At 42.6% G+C, this 19,973-nt stretch overlaps 2 protein-coding genes across 2 annotated transcripts; one reads left to right on the forward strand and one right to left on the reverse strand.

Moving 5' to 3' along the window:
- Positions 1 to 1,102: 1,102 nt before the first annotated feature.
- nop53 (NOP53 ribosome biogenesis factor) lies at positions 1,103 to 12,354 on the reverse strand. The gene is made up of 12 exons (XM_080429602.1): positions 12,139 to 12,354; positions 11,268 to 11,344; positions 10,809 to 10,917; positions 9,254 to 9,456; positions 8,139 to 8,206; positions 7,952 to 8,047; positions 6,732 to 6,833; positions 6,422 to 6,577; positions 5,769 to 5,944; positions 5,126 to 5,192; positions 1,810 to 1,886; positions 1,103 to 1,620 (listed from the first exon to the last, which is right to left on the reverse strand). The coding sequence occupies exons 1-12, from the start codon at positions 12,342 to 12,344 to the stop codon at positions 1,560 to 1,562; spliced, it is 1,398 nt and encodes a 465-aa protein (XP_080285728.1). The 5' UTR covers positions 12,345 to 12,354; the 3' UTR covers positions 1,103 to 1,559.
- LOC308085215 (uncharacterized protein) lies at positions 12,343 to 18,795 on the forward strand (the record flags this gene model as incomplete). Its single annotated transcript, XM_080428297.1, has 12 exons — positions 12,343 to 12,429; positions 13,710 to 13,841; positions 15,294 to 15,355; positions 15,439 to 15,455; positions 15,655 to 15,720; positions 16,059 to 16,229; positions 16,537 to 16,627; positions 16,938 to 17,108; positions 17,420 to 17,510; positions 17,713 to 17,991; positions 18,279 to 18,369; positions 18,572 to 18,795. The coding sequence occupies 8 exons, from the start codon at positions 12,343 to 12,345 to the stop codon at positions 17,080 to 17,082; spliced, it is 771 nt and encodes a 256-aa protein (XP_080284423.1). The 3' UTR covers positions 17,083 to 17,108; positions 17,420 to 17,510; positions 17,713 to 17,991; positions 18,279 to 18,369; positions 18,572 to 18,795.
- Between the last annotated feature and the right edge of the window lie 1,178 nt (positions 18,796 to 19,973).

Below are 19,973 nucleotides of genomic sequence, written 5' to 3' on the forward strand. Positions count from 1 at the left end.
TACCCACATTTTTTACTGAAGTAAAAATATCAATACTGCAATGGAAATACTCTGTTACAAGTAAAAGTCCTGAAATCTAAATGTACTTGAGTAAAAGTACAAAAGTATTGGCATCAAAATGTACTTAAAGTACCAAAAGTAAAAGTACTAAATGTCAGTCACATTTCACAAGTTCAAAAAGCATAAAACATCTTTTCAAAAATCTACAAGCTCACAATGTGGTTACAGTATGTTTTGTAATAATAATCAAAATCTACAAAGTAACTAGTAACTAAAGTTTTCAAATAATTGTAGTGGAGTAAAAGTACAATATTAACCTCTGAGATGTAATGGAGTAGAAGTAAAAGTATAGAAATTTGGAAATACTCCAGTAAAGTAAAAATACCTCAAAATCGTACTTAAGTACAGTACTTGAGTAAATGTACTTAGTTACTTTACACCACTGTCCATAACTATACTTTATCGGCAAAAAAAAAGGTCAGCGGTTTTCATAAAAGGAGCATCAGCATTGGGATTCGATCACGTATAGCTGGGGTTGAGAGTCCAATGTTTAACGAGCGCACCACCGTTCCAGTTATGAGATAAGGTTTTCCGCTCTAATAGAATGTGTTATCGGGTGGATTCCTTGTTTCTTTGGTGTTTCGACCAGGCGGGCCGTCCCGTTTACATGGTACATGTCCGGAGTAGTGATCATAAAGCAATAGGGGTAATAATAATAATCTCCATTACGCACTTTACCCTTGTCGGAATGGTGGGACTATTCCCAAAATGGAACATACCGCCACTTCGACACAGTGAACATAACTTTGTCGGAGTGGCGGAATGTGTTTTTTTATGGATGGTACCGCCACTCCGACAATTAGAAGTCAATGTCGGAGTGGCAGCATGTCGAAATGGAGAGTGAACCCCTGCAAATCGGAGTGCCTATTCAGTGAAAATAGCAGATTTACAAGCTTGCAACATGTTGAGCTTGTAGAGCGGACATTGAGCAAGGAGATTTGGTGTAGAGGGAAAAACTACTAGATAATCTAGTATAGAGCCCTGGGGGACTCCAGTCATGGGTTCAAGTGGTTGAATGCATGATATACGACAGCCTCAGTGGAATATTGCATCATTATTTTATTAGCAGGAAGAATCACCCACAATTTGAATACAAAACACAAACCATCCGTAGCAGTATGTTATCATCAACTGCAACACAGTGTGGAGTTCCAATTTGACAGCGTTCATAAATTACAAGGCATTGTAATTTTATAAAGCTCAATAGTATGATATATTAAGTAAAACAAAACAGATCTCCAGCACTTTGAGTCTTGTTTAACACAAGTGGGTATTTCAAACTTCAGAAATGCCAGTCTTTGTGGGTGGCATATACATTTGTAAGCAACTGTAATAGTCATGATATGACAGACACACAAGACCTGCAAAATAGTCTTGTTCAAATAACCAGGCTGTGAACAGCAGGCACTTTTCAGAGTGCCTGTTTGTATATATAATATACAGTTTATTGATTTACTGTGGCTGTAGACAAAGCCAGATCTTCCGTGGTCAGATGGACTTTAGGTGATCTCTCTGAAAGCCCTCTTCTCCTGGTACTTTATCTTGTGCTTTCTCACGAACCTAAGATGAATAAAAAAGGGGAGGCAGGACAGAGGCGAAAGAAATAAGAAAGACAAAGATTATAGCAAGAACTTATAAAATTATATTGTATTCATGATCTATGTATTCTAATAGTTATAAGCAACATTTCCATCATCAGATACTGGGAGGCTTTGTGATAAGTTAAATAAGAGGAGAGAAGGTCCTTACTTGGCTCTCTCTCTGGGTTCTATCAGATTCCTCTTCTGAAGGCTCTTGAAGCGGTCTTTGAGGACACTGCCCTCTGGCTGCAACACAGAGAGATTACATGTCAAAGGAGAAAATGTCTAACTGAGCAGTAAAACATTTAACAATTATTTCAATATCCCCCACAAAGTAAAAGCAACTATAGCACTTGAGGGGGGGGGGGGAAATAACTAGGGAAAATGGGATTGATGCGTCAATGACAGGGTCTGTTAACTGCATAAGCCCCATGTCTCTACTCTGGGGCAAACATATACGGATCAACATTTTCTGGAAGCTTTGGACCGAGCTGGTTGATCAACTATTTTGGTCGAGATATTTGGTGTAGAGGAGAAAAAGCAACAGACCTAGTACAGAGCCCTGGGGAACCCTGTTCAAAGTATGAACACACTTCATATTTAGGTTTGGTTTAAGTTGTTAATGCGGTTTATCGATGCATACAAGGAAACGTCAAGAGATAATATCAGTATGTCTTCGTTATCAAATACTTAGCCATTAACACATCCACCGCCAAGAACGTAGTCCTACGGTCCGTTAAATCCAACTGTTAAGCGCCGAGACCGTAGCCCTACGGGCTGCGGTCTTTTCGCGCATGCGCGGTCCGGGTGCACTTTCGGAATTTTTTTGATCCACTTCCGTTTCCGGTTTGATGACCGGAAACGGAATTATTTGGGATCCGGTTTTGACGATCACGCCCGCTCCCATTCTACAGACGAAACTGAAACTCAATTCTCTTCCTGTAGTTTTCTCCTCGCATTTCACTGTTTAACGTAATCCGCTCTAACTCAAACATGGATGCCCCGTTTGACACGCGATCTTCACTGGGAGATACAGGGAGATCTCGGGGATGTAAACAGACCGTGTAGAGCTCAATCTTAAGGATTTTAACAAGATCTATGGCGACATCAAAAAAACAAAAAAACAACAAAAACACCTTGGCACTGGTGAGTACATTATGAGATTAGCCCTTGGCGGTGGATGTGTTAATAGCGAGGTACTAGGTGTAGTCTCGCCTAGCCAGACAACTATTCCACAATCTCTGAATGCTATATAGAGTCTGGAACTACAACTCCCGAAATCCGAGAGAGGAAACTGGCACTTCCGTTCACGAAAATATATATTTTAAAATATCTTTACATTTTATTTTCCAATTTCCATTTCTGCTAAGCAGCAAGCTATATATACTTAGATGATTTGTATTTATATTAGAATAAATTTGCACGACTGTAAAGACGAAACGGAAGTGGGGAGGAGGCTTCACATCCGGTTTATATTCTAATCATGATCAGAGCTTCCGAGTCCCAGACTGTATGACCGGAAACATTTGAAAATTGTGGGCGGCAACAGTCTGGCCATGCGAGACTATACTAGGTGGGCAGTTTGTTAAAAGGATCCCTGGCTAATAAGCCTTAATACATTACAATTGCCCTCTATAACAAAAGATTTCAAACACCTTAAATATTTTAACTTTCGCTCAATAGGGACCACTCCCGTGATGATGATGTCATATGTCCACATGTGGTCCAGCCCTAGGGAATGCATGTGCCAACTAAAAACCACCTTAATACTTCCTAAGATTAATGTAAGCGTCAAATAAATATGTTAAATACTTTTTATTAGCACATGCAGTCCATAGGGCTGGACCACACATGGTCAAATGACAACTTATTGAGTGAAATATGAACTATTTCTAAAATAAAATATTTAAGGAGTTTAAAATTTTTGTTATAGAGGGCAATTATAATTTATTACGGCTCATTTGCCAGGGATTTTTTTTTAACAAAGCCACACAAATGTAGTGTTCAGTGGTTCAAACTGGTTGTGGGCATGCAAGTACTGTGGTGATCTGAAGAAAAAAAAACAATCTTTTTGAATTTAGCTTGTGCCAGGACCTCACTGTACACGTTTCTTAAAAAAAATACAAAAGTGGAACACATGAACTAGCACAGACAACATCTGGGCAAGTTATGAAAACGGTTACAACGGCATCCTGTTCCTGCCTCGCTCTCGCAACTGGATTACACAATGCCCTGGTTAATCAGTGTTAATTATGACTTCAAACACTGCCACTCTGTAAGAAAGTTTTCTAAATTGATTTGTTATATCTCTGCTGTCCAGCAGTAACCAGCCAACTCCAAAATGTTCATTTTTCAGGAAAAGAAAAAAGTGGAGTTAGGAGGTTTTGTTCATCATTGATAAGTACAGCTAAATGGACCGCCAAGCTCACAATGAGGTTGGGGGTCAAAAGGGGTGGAGCCTTGAGTCAGCAAAACCAGCTAACTTTTTTTTAACTTTCATTGGTTCAATATTTTTTTTACAAACACAGACGTAAAGGGTGTTGAATGGCCCAGCAGCAACGATATTAAGCTTGACACTTGCACTCTCCCCCCCCCCCCCCCACCACCCCCCCATGGATTTTATCTTTCGGAATCTGACGATTACCAATCATTTACTTGGATGCCATCACAAACCAGTTCTGAATCTGATCTTCATTTCTATGCGTGTTGGTATCCTCAGATCCCAGGGGTTTGTTAACGTAACATCCCCCCAGAGCTCCAGGGTGATCTTCACATTCCCACAGAGGGAATACTGGGAGCGCAAGGATGGGTTCATCACTGGACACACAAGTCTACTTTTCTGGCAACTGAACGTTCTAATTTAAAACATTTACAATAGCATCCTACTCTTCTCCATTTCTCCCAACTGGGTTCCACAAACAGTCTCAGCACGTAGAAGCACCCATCTAACGTTAGTTTGTTGCCGACAGACAATCATGAATAAGTAAATATACCCCCACCCAAATGTCTGGGATCACCTATGGGCCATTACTGGGACGGTCGATAAAGCGATGTGAAAAGGTTTATGCTTTGTTAGTGTATAGCCAGAGAGGGAACCGTTTGACATCATGCATGTAGCAGCATGAGCTGTGATTGGTCTACTTTACAGAGGACATACACAGACAAACCCTGAGAGCAAACACTTGAAACAGTGTCCCAATTCTGGGGGCGAACATTTACCGAAAATAGGGGCTAGTTTTGGAAAGATATTTGGTGTAGAGGGGAAAAGGAGTGTGCCAAGTATAAAACCCTGGGGGACTCCGTCAAAAAAGTATAAAGGGTTCAAGTGGTTAATATTGTGATATGAATCCCTTCTCAACACACAGGAGAGACAAACTGTCGTTCAACACACTTAAGAGAAGGGAAGCCCTCCTCGACACACAGTAGTAGAGTGAGAGAAATGGGTAAAGAAAAATAAAGTTGTAATGGCGGTATTAATGCAGTACCTTGAGTCTGCGTAGGGAGCCCGCCAACTCATCACTCAGCTGTACCTCCATGTCCTGTGGGTGGAACCTGAATATGAGCAGCAAACAGGAACTATTAGAGACAACAAGTGCGGTTCCATCCCCGCTACACACTTCATACTGTGATGTCCTGGACATAGCATCTAGACATTCAGCCACACCATAAAGAAAGGCTAGATGGCTATTACAAAGTTCAAAGCTGCAAGTGCAAATGTCCAGCCATGATGAAAGCATTGAGAACATCTGCACACTTCCAACTTATTTCTTACAATAATATGTACATTTAACATTAAAGTCTCAATAGCAGAGAGAAAAGTTGTTGGGGAATGGTTTGGACATAGGGGTACAACAGTAAATCAAAAAATATTTGGGAATATTTTTTTAAATTCCCCTAAAATGTAAGAAATAGCTGATCTACAAGCTCACAACATGTCACATCGAAATACGCTGTCAACTTGTAGATCGGCTATTTTCAAATGGGGATAAATGGGCTAATCAATTTAGACGCAAAAATATATCACCCTGGATTGTTGGGAAAAAATTATATATAAAAAAGTCGCTTCTCAATTATTCGATCAAAAAGGTTATCGATAAAATAATCACCAAGGACTGCCCTAGGACATACTTTTGTCTGCCGATGCGTTTGGGCTGACTCAAGGCCGCCTCCTCGTTGGCCTTCCGCTGTGCCCGCCTCTCCTTGGTCCTCTGCTCCCGCTGTTTGACCAAGGCTTTGAGGGAACGCAGCTGGAACAGCTGCTGCCGTCGTCCTGCCAGCTGATTGGCCATTTTCCGCCGCTGCGCCTGTGGTTGTGTGGAGAGAGGACGAGGGAAACATTGAGACGCCGAGCCAAGATTCTGAACCCCTTGTTCATCAGAACCACTTCGTTATTACCAAGGGCAAGGTGATCGCATTATGAAAACAGGATAGGAAAAAGTATCACACTTTAGCAGAGTGTCAGTACATACCATCTTGCACCATGCCAAGTTACACAATATTTTACCCCAAAAACAGACAGATGTTTTGCTTACTAAATGTTATGTACATTATGAAAGCTCTTTCAATCAAAAGCGGTCCAATTGTGTGATTGAGAAATAGCAACAGACGACGTTATATTTTAACCAATTCAGTCCTATATACACCGTTGTATAAATGCTAAAATAGCATAACTGTTTACCTAGGACATGCCCAAATGGGGGCACCAGGCTGAAAGTGGTTAATAAACAGCCCAAGTACTGAAAAGCACAGACCAGTAGAAGCTGCTCATCGCCTGGCCTTACCTTGAACTTTAGTGCCTTCGCTTTTTTCCTCTGTTTCTCAGTCTTCTTCTCCGCCTGCGAGACGGCTCCCACGGGCGGTGACTCTTCATCCTCGGCCTCCTCCTCTTCCTCATCGTCCACTACGAGTCCTTCCACCTGCTCCTGGAACCTGTCCTCCTAAAGACAGAACACGCACACAATCAGGACCAAAACTGAGGTTTCAATCATCTCAAGAACTGGATCTTAACACGAGAAGAAAGCTGCACACAAGCCCAGCAGAGGAGAGATGGAATATCATAAACAAAATAAGGAAGACCAACATGTACTGTACCTCTGTGGCTTTGCTTGCCCTGTCGACAGCCAACTGTTTCTTTAGTCTTGTCAACGCCTTTTCTTTTTTAACTTCCACTTCATGAGCCTCCTTTAGCAGGGCCTGTTACCATAGGAAACACAGGAGGATGGGACTTAGTTAGTGCTCAAGTTGACTCAAGTTGACTCAAGAGGAACAGCATCAGTCATAACTATACCTAGAACGGGGTTAAAAACCTAAAAGCCTGTTCATATGAACTGTGTTGGTATCCTCAGATCCCAGGGGTCTGTTAACATAACATCCACCCCGAGCTCCAGGGTGATCTTCACATTCCCACAGAGGGAATACTGGGAGCGCAAGGATGGGTTCATCACGGGACACACGCGTCTACTTTTCAGGCAACTGAATTGTTCACATTCTAATTAAAACCCATTTACAATGGCATTCTGCCCTTTCCATTTTTCACAACTGGGTTCCGCATACAGTCTATGCACGGTTCTGTCATCTAATGTTAGTTTGTTCCAAACATTTGAGGCAAGAAATGGGCAATGAATTTGCTGAATCCTGCTCTATATTGGCTCTGCAATGCCTAGTTCGATGAATGTAAGAGTTACTGAGACGCCAGTAATGGAACAAATATAGCTACGACCTACAGTAAGGGAATCGTTCTAGTTAGTTCAAACCTGGGTGGTGAGGCAACATTTTAGCATCATCACCACATTCAAAAATATTGATCACATGGAAGAGGTCCTTGTTGCAAAAAAGCTTGAGTTGCCCTGGTCTATGATGTAGGACTCCAAATTTGGGCAAGGTTTAAGTGTTAATTACAGCCCCACTGACTCAAAGTTAAATATTTCAAAAAGTATTTCATAATAAAAACAGTCTGTGGCCTACTGGCAGCGTGGACAAGATATTTGGCACTTATCAGTCCAGTAGTTTGTGAGATTGAGAATGTCCTTTAATTATAGTCAATTCAAATTTGCCCCTCACTTATATGAGAATGGCAGATGGTTGTCAACGAGGAATGGCAGATGGTTGTCAACGAGGAATTGCAGTAATCAATTCAAATTTGTTCCACATTTATACTTACTAGAATGGCAGATGGTTTCAGTCAACGAGAATTCATTAACAGTGCGTTAATAGTAAGTAAGTCGAGTGCAAGTAGAGAGCTAGGTTAGTTAGATATTAAGAAAATGCTAGAGGAAAAGTGAAACTAATCACTAGACTAGAGAGAGGGTTACCTGATGATCAAAGAAGTCTGGGTTGTAGGATCCACCCGGAGCGATCACTTCTACTGCAGGGAGAATAGAGGGCTTCTCATTCATCCTCTCTGGACGCTGACAACCCAAATCACAGCTGTGTTAGTTAACCTCCAGCAACACACACACCACACTAATAACAATAAAACCTTAAAACTCAAACGCTCACCGAGATGCGTTTCTTGCAAGTCTGTTGAAGGTACCATTGGTCACCTTGGTCCTCCGTCTCTGTAGCTACTATTTAAAGGAAATTGAAAGAAAAGCTAAATATTACAACAGTACATAAATGTAGTACAGCAATGGGTTAGCAATGGGTTGTTCCATTAAGCTGGCTAGAGTTCTAAACAATTACTTTATCTATTATGGCAGGGCTTCAGACTAACATTTTACACCGGTGGTACTGCCAGTCTGCCACCAAGTTCATCAGTTAGTGGCAGCAGCACATACTTTGGACACAACAAAATGCTGTATCCCAGTTTTTTTCGAGGCACGGAACACTTCAGGTTGCTACTTCTATGTGCAGGAGAAGGCCATCACAATAGACTATACAGCACGAGGCAGAGAGAAATGCCACCAATAAGTAAGTAAAGTGGCAGCAGCACCATCAATTCTTTTAGTGGCACTGGCCAGATTTACAATTTTACAGTGGCAAATGTTAGCAAATTGGTGGCAGACTGGAGCCCTGCTTTAAGGTATTTTTTACAAGTTCGGATTTGTTACATTAATTAAAAGACAGATTGTGTCTTTAGGATTTTACTGATTTTCAATAACTGGATGGAGGACAACTTTGATACACAGATGAGCTGAAGAAATGGTTGCATTGTGTGCCACGGATTACTGGCAGTGATGGGACTATTCTACATTTGTGTGTTGGCATCCTCAGATCCCAGGGGCCTGTTCACAAAACATCCCCCCTGAGCTCCAGGGTGATCTTCACATTCCCAGAGGGAATACTGGGAGCGCAAGGATGGGTTCATCACTGGACACGCATTAAAACCGGAAAACCAGATAGCAGATCTACAGCTCGCCACTTTCTGCCGTGCTGAGAGCTCGTACATCTGCTATTTTTGAAACAAATCTTGAAAGCGTTTCAACATTTTTGAATAATTTTGCATTTTCAACACAAATTTCTGGAGAGTTCTCTTTTGGGGAGGGAGGGTCCCTGTGCCAAAAAAATTTCAGATGGAGGGTCCGTGGCCAAATGCATATTTAGGGGGGGGGGGGGGGGGGGGTTCTTGGAGGGCATTTGCGGAATCTCTTAATGGGTTTATCTACACCACTCACCTTCACCTCCCCAAAGGTCAAAGAAGCTTCTCTCTGGGTTTTTGCCGGTTTCGGTCACTGCCTTCTTGGTCGTCAGAGTGACCGGGCGAAGGTTCAACAGCCGTTTCTGCCTCTGTGACACCTTGCCTTTGGCAGCCTGGTTCTCGATCCTCTCTGCCGTGCGTCGGAGCTTCTTGGCGTTGGGTTGCTGGTGGGAAAGCACACTGGAGGAGGAAAGAGGCAGAATAGCCGCTATGAATAAATAGCTGAATATATGGAGCACGGCGAGAAGGTTAACCACTTTGTCTATCCTTTGTCGAACAATGGTGCTGCCCAGCGAAAATAGCCAATCTAAAATCTACAAGCTTACACAGCATCTCATTGTGAGCTTGTATATCTCATGGAATGAAGCAAAACAAAATCTCTTGACTGAAACATGTTGTTAAGCCAGGTCCTAATCTGTGATTTGTGAATCAGCTAGAAAGAAACCAATCCATGAGTCTGCCATATCTGATGAATTTTCACCTACAGTATATTGACGTGCCCAAAATAGGGACAGCACGGATGCTGTGGTTAAAACTGGATAAGGAGGTGCAGTAAACTGCTGCGTTTGCTTCCTACAGGACTATGCAAGCAAACATTTTCTATTCGTTAGTTTGTTGCTTGCATTGGATCTGCATTATTAATTTTTCTGCTCAAGTTTCCCTGCCTCTGTTCAAATATTCTGCACAATGCAGAGCTTGCTAGTTGTAAATGACACACAAAGTATTAGAAATGACTTGTATGACAGCAACCCATACGACAACCAAAGAGCTCAAGCTTCTGAAATATAGAAGGATATGCTTGCTTTATTTCCCAGAACTAAGCTTAGTGTAGGTTGCAGGGGGCTGTGCACTTGCACCCATTCACCTTCCTATTCACAAAGTCAGCATATTAATTTGCATGCCTGATCTTATAACCAGTCATGTTCTGTTAATGAGCCGAATATAAAAATGTATTATCAATTATTTAACACTGCAGGAGAGATTCAAAAGAGGATTGCTGAAAGAGAAATAAATGTATGTAGGCAACACTAAAGAGAGACGATGTTGGCTTTGTTCGTTGGCGAAAAAAACCAAAAAAAATTGTTTTGTTATCCTTCACAGCTGCATTATCTTGAAACGATTAGGACTGCCTTAGGGTTTAGTCTGAATTTACAAAAGGCATCTACCTCTCAGCGATAGCATATTCAACTTTTTGCTAAGCCATGGCAAGTTGACAGACCGAATAACTCTACCCATTCCGAACGGTTAGTACCAAAAGTAAAGACAACAAAGAAAGGGGCAGCTAAAAAACGGTTAGGGTGCTGTGACCCGGTGCGGGTCAGTTGGCAGTGGAGAGGGCGAAAAAAGGGTCCCATGCGGTCCTGTACCGTACCATGCAGGTGATCTGGAAGGGACTGTTGTAAATGGATCCAATCAAGAAACATTGAAAGAAAAACTTTGTTGTTGTGAATGATGAATGACGACTGCTGCAAAGACGAGTCTAACCTTGCAGGGAGTAAAAAAAGAGAAAGCGTGGTGTAGACTAAACTTACTCTTTGGATGGCGGGACCAGGGAGTCATTCTTCAGTATCAGATCGATCCTCAGAGGGCGTGACACCTTCCCTTTCCTCCTCTTCCCCGTAACAGGAGGTGGTTGTCGTTCTTCAGACAGAGAAGAAAAAAATGTATCTTCACAGCACAATACTGACGAGCATGGCATCTTAACCACTTAAGCCCTGTTTGATACTTCATCACACAACACTGTCACATGGCGAAAACAGCCGACCTATAAATTACGCGTAGTTTGGCTATTCTATGTACCTTTGAAATGTTTCACCTATGACATGCCAAAAACAGGGACGGCAGGTTGAAACTAATGGGCATCAATAAGGCATAGTTGCAACAGAGGCTATATGTGAGAGTACAATCCGTTAGAAGGAAGACTGGGTTTAGGCTAGTCATTATATCAAAATATGCACAAGCGGTGCGGCAGAACATTTTAAAATGCTTACCCTTCTGTGGGGTTTTCTCCTGGTTGCCAAGATCCACAAAGAACAGGCTTTCATCTGTCTTCTCAGATAGAAGACCCCTGTTGAATGAAAAATATTGTCATCATCATGTCTCAGGTAGGATAATCTGCTGAGAAAACTGTTCTGTGGTTGCCTCCATATTATTTCACCATAGGTTATTTTAAAGGCAGGCCAATGAGACCCCCTTTGTTTGTCAGAGGAACAAGTCCTGAGTTGGACTTAGTGTTTTATACTCAAATGTTTTTTAACCACCATGTATGATGTGTGGGTAATTTCTTATTTGCAATTCAAATGAAGAAAAAAGCAACTTTGCTTACAACTGAAACGGTTTCACGACAAAAACAAACCCATATGGGGCACCAAAAAAAACGTATTTGTACGTAGAATTTATAAGAAGTACTAAATGTAAAGACTAACTGTGGCTGAAACTTGGTACGGTAAAGGAGTTTTATTTTGTTAAAATACGTTTTAAATGGCTCTATATTCTGATAGTAATGAACTTTAGCTCTATATTCTGATAGTAATGAGCTGAAGCTCTATATTCTGATAGTAATAGCTCTATATTCTGATAGTAATGAGCTAAAGCTCTATATTCTGATAGTAATGAGCTTTAGAGTGTGTGTTCAGTAACAGGAGTCTCCCCGTCTCTTCAGCTATTTTAATAAACAGAACATGCTCAGGTCGGGAACTCCGGATACCAATTTCATCCAATCAGAAGAGATACAGGATAAACAGCTATTTTCTCCATTAAAAAAACCATTCCATTTCATGAAATGTTTCCCCATCTCCCCCAGACCAGACCAGACCAGACCAGGCCAGGCCATGCCAGGCCAGGCCCCATGCTCACACTCACCCTACGGCCCTCTCCTGGAGCCTGAAGTCGTCCAGAAACTGCTCCACATCCTGGACGTCGCTGTGTTTGTTCCAGTTCTTCTTCTTGTTCTTGCTCACACGTTTCTTTCGAGTGCTGTACAGGTCCGCGGCTTTCTTGGACGCGTTTACGGTCAGAAAGCCGTCCTGTCCGGCCGCCACGCGTTTCCACTTCTTGGCCGTCGCCATGTTGGATAGAGAAAAAGTCAACACGCATGGGACTTCCTCGGCTGTTATAAAGGAGTCGCCTCACTATCGCCATCTACAGGACTGCGTCGGAAATAATAGATCTACAAGCTCACAACACGTGGCGGACGCGACGCGTTGTGAGCTTGTAGATCTGCTATTTTCGAGAGCATAGATATTTGCCTCAGCGTTGCCAGGTTTTGTGAGAGAAATAAGCAACCAGGTGTAGGAAAACAAGCTCAAAAGAAGCAACTAGGGCACTAGGCCATTTATGAGCACTTTAAACCTATATACTGTATATGAAAACGTCTTTGAAATTATGGTATTTATCCAAAATAAAGGTCAGTCAGCATAATTTGAGTAGAAAAACATATAAAACATTTAAAAAATGAATTGTGATTAATATTATTGGTAAGTTTGGTAATTTAACCGGGTTAAATTAACCCACAGCATTTGGTTCATTTAGAACTGGCTAGTATAATACTTCAGGCAAAATGATTTTATACATTGGCAAATCACCAACATGTATGATACCTATTTACGTATGATTTACCTGGATACATTTGCTTTGACATTATTCCTGACTGACATGTAGAAGATTTACTTTGACAGAGGAAAACACTTTTTGTGTAAACAAAAACAAAAAAAGGCAGAGGAAACCATGCAAGCCAGCCTCATAGTTAGGTTCAGTGTCTTGCTCAAGGACACGCAGCCAGGAGGAGGCAGGATTCGAACAGAGAACCTTTCGATCCCAAGAGGGACGACTGTTTCATGTTATGTATCATTCTAAAATACCTGTGAGATTTTATCTGGGTTTAGTTGCCTGTTCATATAAGGGTCAGTGTAACCTGTATTTTAAAAATAAAACCCAGGCCTTGCCATGCACTGTCATAAATGACTTTTCTGTGTAGTATTATTTACACAATATATGAAGTAAAATATACTCAATATAATTGTGTCCTTGATTTTGTGGCTATTATTTGAGTTAACATTACATAAAAATATCTATAATTGGAATGCACTCATTCTAGTTAAATAAAATATAATGATTCTGAGAATGATATTTAAATCTAACTTAATTTTATCTGTTAGTTTTTAAGGCTGAAATCATTCTGAGAATATTGTTTGAATCCAACTTAATTGTATTAAGTAAATCTTACAGAGCTGAGTAGTTGACTCCACCCCTTTCCCTTGATTGGTCAAATAACTTGATCACCAGAAGACATTCATTTAACTTATTAATCGCTCTGTCTGAGGATATCTTTCATTTTAAGGTCTACCCGGCAACATATTCATGATGCAAAAATCAACAATACACACTCTACTGTTTTTAAATACAAAAAAAACGTTCATTTATCCAATTTTGAGCAAGATAACTCCAAGTCCCAGAATTCCATAGTGCTCACTTCCTGTCAAAATGCGCCTTTTTTCCCACACTTCCTTCTGGAACGTTCTGACTGGTACAGAACTACCAACCACTTCACACAACTCGAAAGAAAGGTATGTGCTCTGCTTTTCTGCCGTTTTTGTTGTAAATGTGAATATAACACATGTAAAATAAGTGTGTTGACGTTGTTAGATTGAGAGTTGTACTGTGGGATAATATGATATGGCGCCAGCTTCATGAAGCAACATTATGCTAATGTTGTGCTAACAAATAGCCAATCTAAAAACTCATGCGCTTGTAGATTTGCTACATTAGATTTAGATCCAGCTTCGTTAGATTTTGGAAATGTATTCCAAAATCATTTCGATTTGTTTCATGATTCAGTCTCCACTATTTAGCAGTGTCGAGGCCTGGTGTTAGCATAAAGCTAGCTTAAATAATGTTTAAGCCTTCAGCCTTGTGTAATGTTTAATGTGGCTGGGCGCTTCACGCTGTTAAACATGTTTAATGCACGATTATTTTTGCGTTTCATACATTTTTAGACCGGACAATAGCCGACCTACTAGCTTGTAGATTTGCTATTTTGGTTCTTTGTGTATGTCGGACTTAAGCGTTGATTGTAGCGTCAGTTTTTCAGTTATCTTGGAATGGTTTGCATCATTTTAATCACAAGGCCCGTACCTTTAAAATGGTATATAGGTTGACTAGGTAGGTGATACACACACTAGTGTACATGTGTTTGTTTGTGTGGAAAAAAAATGCAAAAACCGCTTGGTGTTGGTGACCTGGTTGCTTATTTCTGACACAACCTGGCAACACAACCTGGCAACCCCAGGTTGGCGAGGGTCAACATAAAAACATTTACACGACAGTTTTAACAAAATATGATTGTCTTTTGAGATTCACATTAGACACAAGCCAACAGACGAGTGTTACCTTTCAAAACGATCGGGTAGAAATAGCGGATTTTACCGCGAATTCGCGATGTTTGGATTGAAACTGAGGACTTAGTTAAAGCAATGCTAGCAGCTCTAACCTACATGTTTATGCATTTATTTCATGTCGATTTAAGCTCTGACATTTATGTCAGACCTGGTCTAGTAGGCCTATCCCTCACAGCTTTTATCCAGCAGTAATAAGACTGTTGAATGAGAACTGAGCATGTGGACACTGTGCACTGAACTCATTGAACAATGTTTTTAATGCACAGATGATCTGATCAATGTTTTTAATTGGACTCCATTACAAACACTTCCTTCCCTTAAATTATTATGTACATTAGCCACTCTCTTAAATACACTTTACTGTATTTCTATTCTATTCTATCTATTTTTTTAACTGCATTAATGGGCCTGTACAATTAAGAATTTCACCCATATTCCTATAATGTGATGTGACAATAAAGTTTGATTCTGATTCTATGTGAAGAGTGTGACTTGGCTATTGACTCATTTTGAATTAAAACAAAATTCTTCCTGACTTTTTCTGCTTTTATGAACAATGGCTTTTTGAGAAATGGTCACATATGTCCACCTGTTTCTCACCTGCCTTTTTTTCCCCTTCAGGAGACAGAAGAAATTCTGCCAAGTCATTCTGCCTCATTCCTTCTGAAGGAAATTGTGTCTAGGTGTGTATATTGATCTTCACATTTACAGATTTTTTAAAATATATGTACAATTAGTTTCTAACCCTCCCATTTTTCCCCTTTAGTGCAGAAGGTTGTCTAGGTATGTACAGTATATTGCTCAATGGTCAGACCTTTGATGTCACGACAAAGGTGTCATGGATTGAAAGTAGCCGATCTACAAGCTCACAACACGTCGCATCTGTGACGTGTTGTGAGATTGTAGATTGGCTGTTTTGGGTGCATGGCACCACTGTCAAATTGTCTCTAACCGCTACTGCCTTTGTTTTTCTCTCTCTCAGGAGACAGAAGGACTTCTGCCGTACCAGGAGAAGATATTGTAGAGAAGCACCACTGCTGTTGTCTAGGTGTGTACAGTATATTGCTCAATGGTCAGACCTTTGATGTCATGACAAAGGTGTCATGACAAACACATTGTGTTGTTCGATCCATTTCTATCATCTATCATCGGTACCGATAGATTACAGCATGGATATGCAGCCTAGACATTTGATTGACACAAAGATGGTTTTCATCTGAAAATAAATATTGTGAAGGCATGTGTTATAGCTACGTTGTTTTCGTTATGTGCCTCCAGATGCCGTGGCAGTGTAAAAAGTGCGGATTCAGAGGGGCAACCAGGGGTAACCTTCTCCAGCAAGTAGATCCCTGCTAACCTCTCCTCTCCTCCACTTCAATGCTGCAGCGGGTCGCAAGCAGTTTGCCCGTCACGAGTGGGCTCAGAAGGCTGCTTACCTCCTGGGCTGCACCCTAGAGGAGCTGTCCTCCTCCATCTTCAAGCACCAGGTCAAAGGGCTCCAGCGCTCCACCTCTTTCAGAGGAGGCCCTGACGAGGCCGGCCAAGGCGATGGATCAGGTGAGAGACAGCCACCAGAGACAGGGGTCTCTATCTGAGGGATTTATTGTGGGTTCACTTGGGTTTAGGTTCATTATGGAGAACGGTAATTGTTGGTCAGACTCTGTCTGAATGGAAATGGTTGGTTGTCTTCTCTCTCTCATTGTACATTGTCTCCTGATTAATGTTTTCTCTCTCGCACTTTGCTTCTCTTGTCTTTTCTCTCTCCTTGCTGTCACACACTCTCGGTCACCCTCTTGTCTATCTCTCTGTTCCTCTGTCTGTCTGTCTGTCTTTCCATCTCCCTGTCTGTCTGTCTCTCTCTCAGGTCCTAAGATCACAGCTTTGGAGTGTTTGGAGGCCATGGCATCAGGCCTGTACTCGGCGCTCTTCACATTGGTCATCTCTCTGGTTAACAGGTGTGTGGGTGTGTGTGTGATCTACAAGCTCACAACACATTGTGGTGTTCGATCCATTTCTATCATCTATCATCGGTACCGATAGATTACAGCATGGATATGCAGCCTAGACATTTGATTGACACAAAGATGGTTTTCATCTGAAAATAAATATTGTGAAGGCATGTGTTATAGCTACGTTGTTTTCGTTATGTGCCTCCAGATGCCGTGGCAGTGTAAAAAGTGCGGATTCAGAGGGGCAACCAGGGGTAACCTTCTCCAGCAAGTAGATCCCTGCTAACCTCTCCTCTCCTCCACTTCAATGCTGCAGCGGGTCGCAAGCAGTTTGCCCGTCACGAGTGGGCTCAGAAGGCTGCTTACCTCCTGGGCTGCACCCTAGAGGAGCTGTCCTCCTCCATCTTCAAGCACCAGGTCAAAGGGCTCCAGCGCTCCACCTCTTTCAGAGGAGGCCCTGACGAGGCCGGCCAAGGCGATGGATCAGGTGAGAGACAGCCACCAGAGACAGGGGTCTCTATCTGAGGGATTTATTGTGGGTTCACTTGGGTTTAGGTTCATTATGGAGAACGGTAATTGTTGGTCAGACTCTGTCTGAATGGAAATGGTTGGTTGTCTTCTCTCTCTCATTGTACGTTGTCTCCTGATTAATGTTTTCTCTCTCGCACTTTGCTTCTCTTGTCTTTTCTCTCTCCTTGCTGTCACACACTCTCGGTCACCCTCTTGTCTATCTCTCTGTTCCTCTGTCTGTCTGTCTGTCTTTCCATCTGTCTGTCTGTCTGTCTGTCTCTCTCTCAGGTCCTAAGATCACAGCTTTGGAGTGTTTGGAGGCCATGGCATCAGGCCTGTACTCGGCGCTCTTCACATTGGTCATCTCTCTGGTTAACAGGTGTGTGGGTGTGTGTGTGATCTACAAGCTCACAACACATTGTGGTGTTCGATCCATTTCTATCATCTATCATCGGTACCGATAGATTACAGCATGGATATGCAGCCTAGACATTTGATTGACACAAAGATGGTTTTCATCTGAAAATAAATATTGTGAAGGCATGTGTTATAGCTACGTTGTTTTCGTTATGTGCCTCCAGATGCCGTGGCAGTGTAAAAAGTGCGGATTCAGAGGGGCAACCAGGGGTAACCTTCTCCAGCAAGTAGATCCCTGCTAACCTCTCCTCTCCTCCACTTCAATGCTGCAGCGGGTCGCAAGCAGTTTGCCCGTCACGAGTGGGCTCAGAAGGCTGCTTACCTCCTGGGCTGCACCCTAGAGGAGCTGTCCTCCTCCATCTTCAAGCACCAGGTCAAAGGGCTCCAGCGCTCCACCTCTTTCAGAGGAGGCCCTGACGAGGCCGGCCAAGGCGATGGATCAGGTGAGAGACAGCCACCAGAGACAGGGGTCTCTATCTGAGGGATTTATTGTGGGTTCACTTGGGTTTAGGTTCATTATGGAGAACGGTAATTGTTGGTCAGACTCTGTCTGAATGGAAATGGTTGGTTGTCTTCTCTCTCTCATTGTACGTTGTCTCCTGATTAATGTTTTCTCTCTCGCACTTTGCTTCTCTTGTCTTTTCTCTCTCCTTGCTGTCACACACTCTCGGTCACCCTCTTGTCTATCTCTCTGTTCCTCTGTCTGTCTGTCTGTCTGTCTCTCTCTCAGGTCCTAAGATCACAGCTTTGGAGTGTTTGGAGGCCATGGCATCAGGCCTGTACTCGGCGCTCTTCACATTGGTCATCTCTCTGGTTAACAGGTGTGTGGGTGTGTGTGTGATCTACAAGCTCACAACACATTGTGGTGTTCGATCCATTTCTATCATCTATCATCGGTACCGATAGATTACAGCATGGATATGCAGCCTAGACATTTGATTGACACAAAGATGGTTTTCATCTGAAAATAAATATTGTGAAGGCATGTGTTATAGCTACGTTGTTTTCGTTATGTGCCTCCAGATGCCGTGGCAGTGTAAAAAGTGTGGATTCAGAGGGGCAACCAGGGGTAACCTTCTCCAGCAAGTAGATCCCTGCTAACCTCTCCTCTCCTCCACTTCAATGCTGCAGCGGGTCGCAAGCAGTTTGCCCGTCACGAGTGGGCTCAGAAGGCTGCTTACCTCCTGGGCTGCACCCTAGAGGAGCTGTCCTCCTCCATCTTCAAGCACCAGGTCAAAGGGCTCCAGCGCTCCACCTCTTTCAGAGGAGGCCCTGACGAGGCCGGCCAAGGCGATGGATCAGGTGAGAGACAGCCACCAGAGACAGGGGTCTCTATCTGAGGGATTTATTGTGGGTTCACTTGGGTTTAGGTTCATTATGGAGAACGGTAATTGTTGGTCAGACTCTGTCTGAATGGAAATGGTTGGTTGTCTTCTCTCTCTCATTGTACGTTGTCTCCTGATTAATGTTTTCTCTCTCGCACTTTGCTTCTCTTGTCTTTTCTCTCTCCTTGCTGTCACACACTCTCGGTCACCCTCTTGTCTATCTCTCTGTTCCTCTGTCTGTCTGTCTGTCTTTCCATCTCCCTGTCTGTCTGTCTGTCTCTCTCTCAGGTCCTAAGATCACAGCTTTGGAGTGTTTGGAGGCCATGGCATCAGGCCTGTACTCGGAGCTCTTCACATTGGTCATCTCTCTGGTTAACAGGTGTGTGGGTGTGTGTGTGTGTGTGATCTACAAGCTCACAACACATTGTGGTGTTCGATCCATTTCTATCATCTATCATCGGTACCGATAGATTACAGCATGGATATGCAGCCTAGACATTTGATTGACACAAAGATGGTTTTCATCTGAAAATAAATATTGTGAAGGCATGTGTTATAGCTACGTTGTTTTCGTTATGTGCCTCCAGATGCCGTGGCAGTGTAAAAAGTGCGGATTCAGAGGGACAACCAGGGGTAACCTTCTCCAGCAAGTAGATCCCTGCTAACCTCTCCTCTCCTCCACTTCAATGCTGCAGCGGGTCGCAAGCAGTTTGCCCGTCACGAGTGGGCTCAGAAGGCTGCTTACCTCCTGGGCTGCACCCTAGAGGAGCTGTCCTCCTCCATCTTCAAGCACCAGGTCAAAGGGCTCCAGCGCTCCACCTCTTTCAGAGGAGGCCCTGACGAGGCCGGCCAAGGCGATGGATCAGGTGAGAGACAGCCACCAGAGACAGGGGTCTCTATCTGAGGGATTTATTGTGGGTTCACTTGGGTTTAGGTTCATTATGGAGAACGGTAATTGTTGGTCAGACTCTGTCTGAATGGAAATGGTTGGTTGTCTTCTCTCTCTCATTGTACATTGTCTCCTGATTAATGTTTTCTCTCTCGCACTTTGCTTCTCTTGTCTTTTCTCTCTCCTTGCTGTCACACACTCTCGGTCACCC

The sequence above is a fragment of the Gymnoscopelus braueri genome, assembly GCF_963280865.1.
Source record: "Gymnoscopelus braueri genome assembly, chromosome: 5".
Classification (NCBI taxonomy): Eukaryota; Metazoa; Chordata; class Actinopteri; order Myctophiformes; family Myctophidae; genus Gymnoscopelus; species Gymnoscopelus braueri.

What these genes read in the sequence shown, in the direction of transcription:
- nop53 (XM_080429602.1), bottom strand. Translation starts at nt 12,344, where the DNA reads ATGGCGACGGCCAAGAAGTGGAAACGCGTGGCGGCCGGACAGGACGGC. An exon ending in CTCCAGGAGAGGGCCGTAGG is followed by an intron (nt 11,345 to 12,138) that starts GTGAGTGTGAGC and finishes TTCATTCAACAG; the next exon opens with GGGTCTTCTATCTGAGAAGA. An exon ending in GCTCCCTACGCAGACTCAAG is followed by an intron (nt 1,887 to 5,125) that starts GTACTGCATTAA and finishes TCTGTGTTGCAG; the next exon opens with CCAGAGGGCAGTGTCCTCAA.